The 13,467-nt window shown below is 32.7% G+C and overlaps 1 protein-coding gene across 1 annotated transcript in view; it reads right to left on the bottom strand.

The window, feature by feature from the left end:
- The window catches only part of RYR3 (ryanodine receptor 3), a 753,032-nt gene that overhangs the window by 288,887 nt on the left and 450,678 nt on the right, over positions 1–13,467 (bottom strand). Inside the window, 4 exon segments of the mRNA XM_074289179.1 lie at positions 10,078–10,252; positions 10,809–11,014; positions 11,278–11,437; positions 12,368–12,527. Of these exon segments, the coding sequence (XP_074145280.1) occupies positions 10,078–10,252; positions 10,809–11,014; positions 11,278–11,437; positions 12,368–12,527 (701 nt within the window).

Consider the following 13,467-nt stretch of genomic DNA (forward strand, 5'->3'; position numbering starts at 1 on the left):
AGTACAATTAAAAGTATAGTAAAATGTTTCTATCAGCAGAGTTTGCTGGGTGAAATGATAAGCTAAAGAAAGAAGAGCATGATCCTACATGTAATTTCTTTTTTCTAAGGAAATTGGAATGTTTCTCAGTTTATCTCAGCATTACTGAAATTAAGTGAAGGGTTACATTTTATTAAAGAGAAAATTAATGTGCAAAGGGCAAAGGATTTAAGCAAGGTCATTATGTGGATTACTGACAAAGAAGTAAGAAATATTAGATTTTCTGACAGAAACTTTGTAACAATAAGTTTTCAAGTCATTTGAATTCTATATTCATTCATTCATCCATGCATTATTCTGTAACAAAATGACCTTTTCCCAAATTGAACAGCATTTATATCTCTAAAAGTAAAGAAAAGGAATATTACAAAGCAAAATAGTATCATTCTCAATGAAACAGTGGAGAGGTGAGACATGAAAAAAAAGTTATGGAAGAAAGTAAATTGAAAGAAAATAGCTTATGGAACATTTCAGTGAATGGGGGAATAATACTTGAAAATATTATTAGATGAGCCAAACCAAGTATTTGATTCAGAGCACAGAGAAAGTAGAATGGGTTCTGGGAAAAAAGACTAGATGAATACACTAGAAGCATAGAATCTTATAGATCTAGGATCCTATCCTATCTAAAAGGCCAGGGCCATGTAGTTCAATTAGTAACTGAAATGGAATCCTTTTTTCAATATCGCTGAGAAGCAGACATCCAGTTTCTTCTTGAAGAATAATGACAGGGAATTCACTTACTGTATAAGGAATAATCCATTACACTTTAGGACAACTCTAATTGTTAGGAGTTTTCCTCCTTTAAGTAAGCCAAAATGTGCTTCTTTGTAACTTCTCTCCATTGTTCCACATGCTATTTCCTAAGAGCAAGTAGAACAATACTAATCTCTTTTCCACATGTCAGCCTTTCAGATATTTGAAGACAGCTACCATGTCTCCCTTAAGCTACCCTGCTTTACTTGTCCACATTAAACTAAGTGATTCTTTGACTTCTTGTGTAATGGAGCTTGCCTCTAATGGCAACATATCTCAATAACATTCATTAATTGGGCTCTTTCCACTGGAAAAAAATAGTTGTTTATGTCTCTATTTCCATAATTCTGCTTATTCAAGGCATCAAAATGCTATAATGGTTTTTAGAACTCTCTCATCTGGGTAATTTAATAAATGAAAGTCAACAAACATTTATTATGCATTTATGAAGTATCAGAAACTCTGCTAATTATCAGTACCCAGCTAAATTGTGGGAATACAAAGACAAGGAAAACCAAAACAAAACAAGTCCCTGCTCTCAAAGAATGTGAGGAGGAAAAGGAAATGAAGGCATAGAGAATAAAAGGGAGAGAGAATGGAGAAGCAAGGTAGTGCTTGAATTGAGAACTAGAGCTAGAAAGTATCTTTCTAATTCTTGATCACTATCACTGCATATATCCCGCATGTAATTTCCTCAACTGTTGAACACATTATATTGATTATAGTTGTAAATAGAAGAGCAGGACAACAAAGCATTTCGACTTCTTAAAAGAAGAGAACCCTAATGCAGGCATGTTATATTAAGGAAAAAAAAAAAAAAACAAACCTTAGGGTAAGCCACAATATTCAGGGCAGTTAGATGGAGTCAGGAAGACCTGGGATCAAATCCGGCCTCAGAAACTTATTAGCTATATGACCCAGGGAAGAGACTTAACCCTGTTTGCCTCAGTTTCCTCATCTGCAAAATGAACTGGAGAAGAAAACGGCAAACCATTTCAGTATCTTTGCCAAGAAAACCCCAGAAAGGGTCATGAAGAGTCAGACATGACTGAAATGACTGAACAATAATAACAAGCCACCATATATTATTAGGGCAAAAAATGATCCTTCTGAACATCAATGATCATTTTTTTTCTTTCAATAATTCCTGAAGAGTACTCTCTGTGATTTAAATATGGGGGAACAAAAAAACAGTAAAATAAAAAGAAATATCAAAAAAAGTGAAACTATTTTCTTCTCTTCCTCCTCCTTCTCTGTCTCTCTTCATTACCTTCCTCAAATGCCACTAAGAAGTGCTATACTCCAGGCAGTTGAGAATGGGAGAAATAATAAATTCTGTTGAAAGAGATGAAAGAAAATCATCTAGAATAATGATAAAAATGATGATTTATGAATAACAAAGGAAAAGTCAAATCAGAATTTTAAATGTTCTTGCTTCTTCCTGTAAAGTATCAATTTTATTTCATTTACATGAAGTTTTCAGGTTGAACAGCTCTTTCTCCAAAATTTAAGCATGGAAGTTTGATGACAAGAAGAAAAAAAAGTGGAGAGATTTACATTTTTATAAAAATATTTACCCCATGATTTATTTTAAAATAATGTTGGCTTTAAAAGCTCAAGACTAAACTTATTACTTGTTTGAATGCTTTTTCCACTTAAATCACAGAGATTCTGAAGAATTAATATGGCTACCTGGACTACTAAATGCCAGAAAACATCATGATTACTTCTCTCTTTATTTTGTACTTTTATTTATATCTTGCAATCTAAAAATAAGGAAGAAATTAAGCTTGACTAATATTTAATATACAGTAGAAAACTGACATCCTCACTCACTCTTTATTTAAGATAATTACATGTCATAGATAGTAAACAAGATTTCTAGAGAGGGAAATGGGAGCTACTATATTCTGAAATGTTAATTAATTAGAATAGTTTTTTTTTAAATCATTAGCTTAAAATCATTCAGAATTAAAGAAATATCAAATAAAATGATCATTTATATATATATATATATATATATATATATATATATATATATATATATATATATATATATATATATGTAAAGCAGAACTAATATGAACATTATTACTTAATGGCTTGCTTGTCTCTTTAAGTGTAAATTCAACTTGCTTTTTTCTTTTAACAATACTATTCTCAAATAACTTTCATTAAAAACAAAAAAAAAATCCTGTGTAACATATATGCACAGTCAAGTTTTTAAAAGTTTGTATTCCTCTAGTAAAAAAAAAAAAATGTCTCATTCTGCATTTTGAGATCATCACATTTTCTTTGTTAGGAAGCATTGTTCACCATGGGTACTCTGGATACTTCCATGGAATTTCCTTAGTATTTCAGAGTTGTTTTTCTTTATAATGTTATTGTTACTAACAAATTCTTTTGGTTTTTATTACTTCATTCTGCATGTTTATATACAATTTCTTTGACAGTATCTTTCTTATATAACAATATTCCACTATATTCATATACCATAATTTATTCAGTTCTTTCTCAGCTGATGAATTTTCCTTCTAGTTCATTGCTGCAGGAAATAGAGCTCCTATAAATATTTTTATGTGTATATGTTTTCTTCCTCTTATTTTTATCTCTTTGGAATATATGAATAGTAGAGTTATTGCTGAGCCAAAATGTAAGCCCAGCTTAAAAGATTTTTTGAGGGAGAATTTCCATTTCCAGGCCCTCATTTTCTTTTATATAACTGCACATAGGAGCATTAAATACATTAAAGTTTTGAGAGGACACTACTTCCTTTCCCTATTACAATACAAACATTTTCTCTTCCTTATAGCCTCTTCCAATTGCCTCATTACTGCTCTTGGTTTGTGTTTTTCTTTCAAAGAATTCACTTAGCTCTGATATTTTCACCAAAAAATGTTTGGGAGCCCACAAAATTTCAGAGTATAGTCTCAAACTGGTGAAAATGGAATTCTGAAATAACAAAATAAACATCATGAGTTTCTAAGTCAATATAAGGCCTGCAGGAATCTCTTTTTCTTTTAGTTTGACACTACTGTTCCAGTGGATTAAAAGTCTATTTTTCCCCTGTAGGGTGATATTCAACTTTCCTAGTTAAGTTATATTTTCATGTATGTCTTTTTATTTATTTATTTTTGCCTTTTGGAATATCATATTTCAACCTTTCTTGTCCTAGACTTTGTTAGCAGATAAGTCTTTTGATTATAGTTTCCTGGTGTTTTAATTCTTATTAACAGCATTTTTTTTTTTTTTTTTTTGCTGAGGCAATTGGGATTAAGTGACTTGCCCAGTGTCACACAGCTAGAAAGTATTAAGTGTCTGAGGTCACATTTGAACTCAGGTCCTCCTGATGTCAGGGCTGGTGCTCTATCCATTGCACCATCTAGCTGCCCCAAATAACAACATTTTTTAATCACTCTAGAAGCTCTAGATTTTGTCTGTGATGATTTTGGGAGTTTTCATTTTGGGTTTTCTTTTAGGATGTGACTAGTAGATTCTATTTTTATTTTGATCTCTGATTTTAAGATTTTAAAGAGTTTTTCATTCAGAATTTCTTAAAATATAATACCCCTGAAATTTTGGAAGTGTGGGGTAGGAGTCATGGTCTTCTTCAATCTTTGATCTTCTTAGGTTATTTCTCCTTCATCTGTTTCCTAAGTCAATTCTTTCTGAGAGATATCATCTTATTATGCTATTTGTTTACTTAAATGTCTTCTTGTTTCATGAAGTCATTGATTTATACTTGGTACATTTTATTTTTCAGAAGACCTATAACTCAGATGAGATTTTTCTAACTCTTTCTTTTGATTGTTTTTATTATGTTAAAAATTGTAAGAGGTCTCAGAACCATTTTTATCTCCTGGTTATAGAGTATTGAATTCTTCAAAGCCATCAGGTATGCAGAGAACAGAGCACTGGGCTTAGATCAGGAAAATTCACATTTATGAGTTCAAATCTGGCCTCAGAAACTTACTAGTTGGGTGATCCTGGGCAAGTCACTTAATCCTGTTTACCTCAATTCCTCATCTGTAAAATGATCTGGAGAAGGAAGTGGCAAACCACTCTAGTCCTTGCCAAGAAAACCTCAAATAGAGTCATGAAAAGTCAGACAGAACAGAAACAACATAGGAAAATTCCTTGGGTATGTGGACTGATTGCTATCCTCTCTGTATGAGCTTTGCTTATTTGCTGGTCCTTCTATCTCTCCCTGGGGTGCCCTAGATAGTATACCCTGAAGCTATGGGGTCCTCTACACTTTGCTTTTATTAATTGAGCTTCTCTGCTCCACCTCCTTCTTAGTGCCTACATCAATATAGGCTTGATGAAGATTTTTACTATGGTTTCTCTATTTCTAAATCATTTGATTTGATGTTCTTTTGTTTTATCATTTCTGGAGTAAATGTGTGGAAACTGGGCTGTCCTATTCCTATTTACTCTTCTATCTTGCATGGAAGTGATGATTATGTTTATTCAACTTCCTCTCACCCATATCAAACTTCTAAGTCATTACATGATATTATTGCCTATAATTAGGAAAGTCTATTTGCATATATCTGAAGGTAGATATTTAAGTCTCTCTTCATTTCATGCAGACTAATACCACAACTCCTTAGTCTTTCATTTAATATCCTCCATAAATTGGTTATATTTACCTTTCTATTTTCATCTTCAAGAATTACCATGCTATGAATCTATTTGTTCTAATTAATTTGCTCCTTCATTATTCTTCAATTATCTTTTGTTTTCCTTCCTAATTAGAATTGAAGTTTGTTTCTTCTTCTTAGAATATTGCCCCTTGCCTTTTCTACTTACTGAAATGAATCTTTCCTGTCATTCAAGGTGCAATTCAAATGCTACTCAAATTAAGCCTTCCCTGATCAATCAAATCCTTAATAATTTCTTTATACTTAGTAATCCTATAGCATCACCTTGATTTTTCTCCTTTAGGTTCTCCAGTATATCAATATCTTTATTAAATTGTAGCACCCAGAATTGAATACAATAATTCAGATATAGTCTGACCAACAGAGTAGAACACAGAAAGACATTTTGGTTATCTTTACAGTTCCTGAAAATTATGCATGTCAATGTGATTCAATATTCTTTGTTGTTGCTGTCTTCGTGGCTCCTGCTCACTTATAAGAGTTTAGTTTACACAGAAACCTTGAGATATTTTTCAGATAGACATCATTTAACCCTGTCTTTCCCATCCTATACATGTGAAGCTATTTATGAGTTTAAATGCATGAATATACATTTATTTCTGCTTAGTTTAATCTTATGAATTCAGTTCAATAATATAGCTCAGTGATGTCAAACTCAAATACAATTATGGTCCACTAATCTGTATATATACATCCTTGGGGCTGCCTGTTGACAGTTTTAAAACATATTATTTCTCTTTTATTTTTATTTATATTCTATTTATTTTGTAAAATATATTCTAATTATATTTTAATCTGGTTCTGGCCACACCTGGTAGTATTGTGAACCCTGTAGTTGTATGTTTGATACCTTTGCTGGAGCATATTAAGATATTTTGGTATCCTGACATTGTCATCTACTAAGTTAGCTATCTCTCTCAATTTTGTATCATTTGAGTATTTAAAAAGCATGCTATCCAAGTACTTGATAAAAATCTTAAATAGAACAAAGCTAAACCTTAATCCCTAGAGCATTCAAAATCATTTATCATGCTGTTATTGATACATCAATGGTGAATCCAATGCTGAATCCATTTATATACATTATTATCTAACTTAAATCTGTATTCCTCTTTCCATAGGAATAGTATGAAATACTTTATTCATTATTTTGCTAAAAATTAGGCAAGCTGTATTTTCAGCATTTCTTTGACTGGCTAACTCAATATCTTTGTAAAATAAAATAAGGTTTTTTTGCAATGATATTTTCTTGATTTAGCCATGATGGCTCTTTGCAGTCACCAATTCTTTGAAAAGACTTACCTTCTTTAACCATCTCCTTCAAGATTCATTCTATAATTTCCCAAGAGTCAAAGTAAAATTCGTTGCCTCATTTTCTCTTCCATTTTATTTACTCTTCTCTAAGCAGATTTCCCTACCATTCATCATGATTTTTCAGATAGTAAGTTAGACTGCAGACAGTGACTTAGCATTTGGATCTGTTAGTTGTTTTAAGTATTTGGATATGTAAATCTTCTGGGCCTAATGTACTTGAATTCATCAAAGGAAAAGAGATATGAGAATATTTGGCTTCACCTAAGTCATATGACTTAACATCTTTCTTTTTTAGTTATCTCATTTGGAAAATAGAAATAGCACCTACATTTCAGAATGTTATTGTGAAGATCCAGTGAGAAAATATATGTAAAATTTAAAATGCTATATTGGCTATTATCTCCTTACTTTTATCCTTTCTAATCTAAAAGTCATCTTCCTTAGAGGGGAGGGGAGAAAATAAAGTAAGAGTTGAGCAATTTAGTTTTCTCTGTTGTCCTTTATCAGTATCCTAAGCACTCCAAGTCATGTTCTCATTCATTCCTTCTTTGATCTTCATTTTTTCCCCACCAAATAGAGCTTTAAAAATATTCTATTATCTCTGGTTTCTCTCATCACTCTTATCTCACTCTGAGATTGAACAATGCTCACACTGTTCTAAAGGGCTGTTCTGTGCTTTTACTTTCATCAATCATGTCACTAGTTTTTCCTTTCATCTTCTATAACTTCATAAAATGCAAAATTCTTTTGGAGTTCTCTATTCATGCATATAAGCTTCATTAGTTCAAATTGTTCTTCCTTATTGTAACTTCTCCTTAATCACACATGTTAAAGAGAAATAGTCACTTCCCATAAGGTTTCCATCACTTAAATTTTTTTGTTTAGCTTTTAAAGTCCTTTGCAACCTGACATCAATTTATTTTTTGAGCTTCACTGAACATTTTTTCTCTCTTCTAATCACTTGTCTGTGCTCAAGACAAACTGGCTTCTCCGTTCTTCAGCCCAGGCACCCCATTGCCTTTCTTTTCTCTGTCTTCACTCATGGTACTCTTTTCCAGTCTTGCTGTCTCTATGCTTGTGCAATGGTTGACTCCTTTTTACCTTAACCCCAAAGACTCCCTATCTTCTTCAAGACACCTCTAAAACACCACCTGTTACAAGAAAGCTTTCTTGAGTCTTCTATTAGCATTCATCCTCCCAAACTACGTTTTATGTAACTATTTTGCATTTGTTTGTATTTATTTTGTCTTTTTAAATATATTTTCTATAATATATATGAGATATATTTTATAATCTTATGAGATTCCTCATTAAAATATAAACTCCTTATTAGCAGGCTTCTCCCCCTTCATTTTCTGTACTTTTATCCACAATGCTTATTATTACTTGACTAATGGATTACAAACGAGCAACTAGTTCCTCCTTATTAAGAAGAATTAGTTTTTTAGTTTGTTCACATTTTGAAGGATGAAATTATCATTAATATAAATCTATAAATTATCTGTTCTATTTTTCCCATATAAAGATATACAACAAATATCAAGACAAATGAAGTTCTCATCATTACCATATTATGTCTCAGTGCCAGATTTGTGATTTCTTTCTTATACTTTCCATCTATTACTTTTTTCTGTCCAAGTGGTCTAAAATATACATATTTCCTTTATTGATTTTCCCTCTGAGGATTCTGACAGAATTCAAAGCCAATAGCTTGCAAACTATATTATCTTTTCTGTTTTTCCAAAATCACTACATTTGCTTTACTCCTTTATTTTTGCTGTTCTACAAACATTTCATGATGATTTTCTGTAGGTGGAGAAAATATGGAGTCTGGAAATTTCTGACCTCCTTCTCCATCTTCCTGGAATGTATCCACCTCTTCCTTTCATACTTGAGAAAATGGAGGGTCAAAGAACTTAAGTTACTTATATAACACTTAACAGGTATTAAGAATCATAAGTAAAACTTAAACTTAGTTCCTCTGTCTGTGCTCTTTCCACTGTACAAAGCTGCCTTGCTTATATTCATGATCCTTTATACTTTCCTTCAGCACTAGATATAGAACTATATATCTTGGGCATCCAGTTAGCTTTCATTGAATTACACAAATGTAGATCTGGAAAGATAATGACAAATCTTCCAATTTACTCATTCTCTTTTAAATCAATAAAGCCCAGAAAGATTAAGTATATTGCCAAAAGTCACACAACTAAGAAACAGAAATAGATTAAAATTAAGGTCTCTTGGCCATTGGTGCAGTATTGACTTATCTGATTAATTAGATGTACCCAATTAATATAAGTTATTTTTTTTTTGTTTATTTAAGAATTCCATAAAGCGTATTCAAAATAGTGTCTGGTCTCATAAGTATGAAAATGAATTACATTTCTTGCCAGGAAACCAAGTTTAGTCATATGTATTATTACCTTTGATCATATATTATTACTTTGATCAGCTTATGATCAAAGCATAGAAACTGTCAAAAATAATGAGCTTTTAAAACTAAATAGCAGGGGCAGCTAAGTGGCTCAGTGGATAGAGACCAGCCTTGAATTCAGGAGGACCCGAGTTCAAATCTGGTCTCAGATACTTAACACTACCTAGCTGTGTGATCCTGGGCAAGTCAATTAACCCCAGCCTCAGGGGGGAAAAAAAAAAACAAAAAACAAAACAAAACAAAAAAAAAAAACAAAACTAAATAGCAAAAAGAAGAATAATTATGTAATTGACAGATTTTCCCTCTATTACTATCATTATCTGAATTTGATTAACATATACATATACAGCTGTTGGCAAAACATTTTCTGAAGTGCTAGTACATCTAAAGAAGAGTGAAAGACAGTGGCCTAGGGCAGGGTCTTTCTGCAAAATTCATAATTTAAAATATTTATGTTAATGAACAAATCACCTATTACTATTACTATTAATATAAATTATAATTTTTTATAAATAGCAAAATAACTATCTACTGAGTCTTTTTGGCCCATAAAATCTAGTCTCTTTCCTTATTATATATTTTACCCCAAAAGGAATACTCTAACCATTAAGAAAAAAGGCCAGAAGAAACCTTAAAGGCAGATGACAAAGAAAATTAGGCAGAGAACCAGAAGAATAGTCCTATAAGCTCCAAAATTTTGATTTCCAGAAGAGAAATAGTCCTTTGGAATTATAGCATCCTTGGGGGAAGAGTAGGTTATGAGGCTCTTGAAAATCAGAAAGCAAATTCTCAGTCCAACTCTAAATAATATTTCGTCCTTATTTAATTTCATTTAGAAATGTGTAGGAATAAGGTGAAGGAACATACCGTTCTCAATCTCATAGTCAGCAAAGGCAAGTTCTGAACCTTTATTGGTGATCAATAGTTCCCCATTCAGAGTGAAGATCATTGATGCATCATCTAAGTTAATCATACAGCCAACCACATCCCCAGGTTGCCAGTTGCGCCCAAAATATCCACTCCCCTGATGCCAGCGTTGGCCCTACAGAAAAAATCAAGTGAATTAGATATGAGAAAAATGGATTTCTCAGCACTACTCCTGTAGTGGTATAGTAGTGAGATATCCAGACTAATAATATTTATTCTGGATTAGTAGTGGTACTTGCTTTTTATTGGGCACTTAAGTTTCTACAAAAGGAGAACTCTCTCTCTCTCTCTCTCTCTCTCTCTCTCTCTCTCTCTCTCTCTTTCTCTGTATATACATATATACATATATGTATTCAAGAAAGCATATCGATCTATCTACTTAGATATGCTTTCTTGAATGGTATTTCTTGTTATATATTTTAAATCCTTTCTTATGTTCTTTTGGGCACATGACAATGTTCTCCTTTGTTTTGTTTTCATTTTGCATTTATTCCTTTTCTGTTTCTCTTTTTTTCCTCATTTTGTTTCTTTAAATAAAATAAATTAGAAAAAAATCCTATAGTCAATGCGGGGTTCTGTTACACAGATAATTCCAACAAAGCAATCATATTCTCTTTGATCTCTAGTGTAAGCATGTAACAGAGTACCAGGAAGCCAATAAATTGACTCACCTTGCTGCCTTCAAATACAAAAGCTTGATCATCTGCACCTAATTCAATATCAGGCCGACAGCCTGGTCTGGCCCAGCCAACACGCATATCTCCTCCTGTCACCACCTCAAATTCAAAATACCATTTTCCAGATTTTACTGCGTAAGACTGTTCCACTCGGAAAAATCTTATCTTGTCCACACTGACTTTTTCCATAGTTTGGTCAGCTAGTGAAAATCAAGGAAAGAAACAGGGCAAGGCTCTTAATCATTAGATGGTACTCCCTCAAGCAACATAAACTGTCAGTGACAAAACCACAGAATCCTGTTCTTCCACCTACCAAAACAATTTGAAATTAATTTATTTATAATATTTTTGGAGTTATAGGAATGACTATAGCATAGTGGTATTAATCAACATTGTTGCAGATTTAAAAATATTCCGAGAATTTGTGGATTAGAGTACCTAGTCATCAAATAAGCTAAAGTGCAAATGAATTGGGACTTATTAATAAGGCATCTTCCCCAATTTCTCCCAAAACTTAATAAATGCTTTTTTATTCATTGAAGACTGTCTCTGTTTGACTTCTTCGTACGTTCATCTAGTAATGAATATGGCACCAAGCGAGGATTCCTTTTATTCTTCAGGTCCTAGGTGAAGCCATAAGGAAAAAAATGCAAAATCCGCAGTTAACTTTTATATATGGGAAGTGACATGCACACATACACACACAAGCACACACCATATACATCCTTGTAGTCACAACTCTGACTTCTCAGAAGGCTCAAGTAAAGCTGTCAGTTTGCCACACCATCCCATTCCTCCAGGCTCACAGATTCTGTGTTAGACTTGACTCCTTACAATATTGCTCCCACCTCCATCTCCCTTCCATATTTAATCTGCTATCAAGGGTTGCTGATTTCACCTTTGCAACATCTCTTGAATATGCCCCTGTGTCTCCTCTGATCCTGCCATTACTGGTTCAGGCCCACAACAGCTTACATCTGGACTATCACAAAAGCTTACTAATAGGCTTGCCTGTTTCAAGTTTCGCCCCACTCTTATCTTCCATTCAGCCCAATGATTTTCCCAAACCACAGGTCTGAGTATGTCATCATCACTCCTCTGCAGGCTACCTTCCCCCACAGCTATCCTTATCACCTCCAGGATCAAATGTAAAATTCTCTTGTTGGCATTTAAAGCTCTCATAACTTAATTTCCATTAATTCTGGGCATTTTCTCTGGCTGTCCCCTATGCCTTTGAATACTCTTCTTTTTTTTATCTCCACCTACTGATTTCCTTGGCTTGAATCATGTCCCAATTAAAATTCTTATCTAGTATAGGAAGGCTTTCTTAACCCTTTTAATTCTAGCACTTTCTTTTTTTAAAAGTTATTTTTCTATTCATCCTATATATAGTTTGTTTGTATATGCTTATTTGCTTGTTAGCTCCCTCACTTGTGCTACTTGAGGTCAGGAACTATCTTTTACCCTTTTTTTTTTTTTTTTTTTTAATCCTCAACATTTAGCAACAATGATTGGCACATAGTAGGTGCTTTAAGTTTACTAACTAAACTCACCTGTTGGATGCCATAGGTCCATCCTTGCTTTATTCTGTCTTTTGCCCAAACATTGTGTGCATTCTCTGCAAGTTTATCAACTATAATTTCTTGAGGAGGCAATAGCTTCACATCAGACAGATCCAAAGGGGCAGGCTTATAGCCATTTGACATCATGTAACTACAAGTCAAGATAAATGCAAAAACAAAAGCAGTAGAATTATGGATATTTTGAATAGACTTTTATGGCTTTCCAAATCTAATCTGTGACTACTTAGCTCATGGTTAGGGAACTGTGCTAATATGGCTAAAATCACAGGCTTTATTTTGGTATAGGATTTGTTACATATATACTGAAGCCACATATTAATCACCAAATGCTGACTAGTTGTATGATAAATTTGTGACAGAGAAGGGAAGAAACTAAACACATTGCTATTACTGGAAAAAACAACAACTATTCAAAAGTTCAAACTTTAATAATGGTAAACCAAAGACATTAACTGTACATATCATGTGTGATGTCATTGAAAAAAATTTATCCAATGTTGAAAAACAACAAATTTCAGAAAACATTGTCAAGGGAGAATTGGGTTCTTATATAGGAATAATATAGTTATATGATGATATAATTGAGTTTTTATAAGTCAGTATGAATGAGCATAGACTATTCAGACTATTACCTCCTTTTAAAATTATTTATTTATTTAAATGTTTGATTTATTATTTCAGTAACTAAAACTGGTAAAGTCAAAGAATTTTAGGACTGACAGAGATTAAAAATCATTTAATTTAATATTTTAATTTCATAGATGAAGAAACTAAGGTGAAGTGCAAATGAATTTTTAAAAAATTAAGTGCTCCTATATGCAAGGTATAGTAGTACTAGTAGCTACTGGGAGTACAAAGATGGACAAAAAAAAAAAAAGATAAGTCATGATAGAGCCTTGGAGGGGTAAAAATTCAAATCTTTTCACATCTAATCTAATACTGTATTTACAGAACAACTTTGGATAAGAAGCCATGAAGAGCCTGCTGGAGATAGGAATTGTGATTTGAGGTCAATTCTGAGTCATAAGAAGTAAAATAGAACTGGTATGCTTTGTGGTTCTAAAAATTAG

The sequence above is a fragment of the Sminthopsis crassicaudata genome, chromosome 2 (genome assembly GCF_048593235.1).
Source record: "Sminthopsis crassicaudata isolate SCR6 chromosome 2, ASM4859323v1, whole genome shotgun sequence".
Classification (NCBI taxonomy): Eukaryota; Metazoa; Chordata; class Mammalia; order Dasyuromorphia; family Dasyuridae; genus Sminthopsis; species Sminthopsis crassicaudata.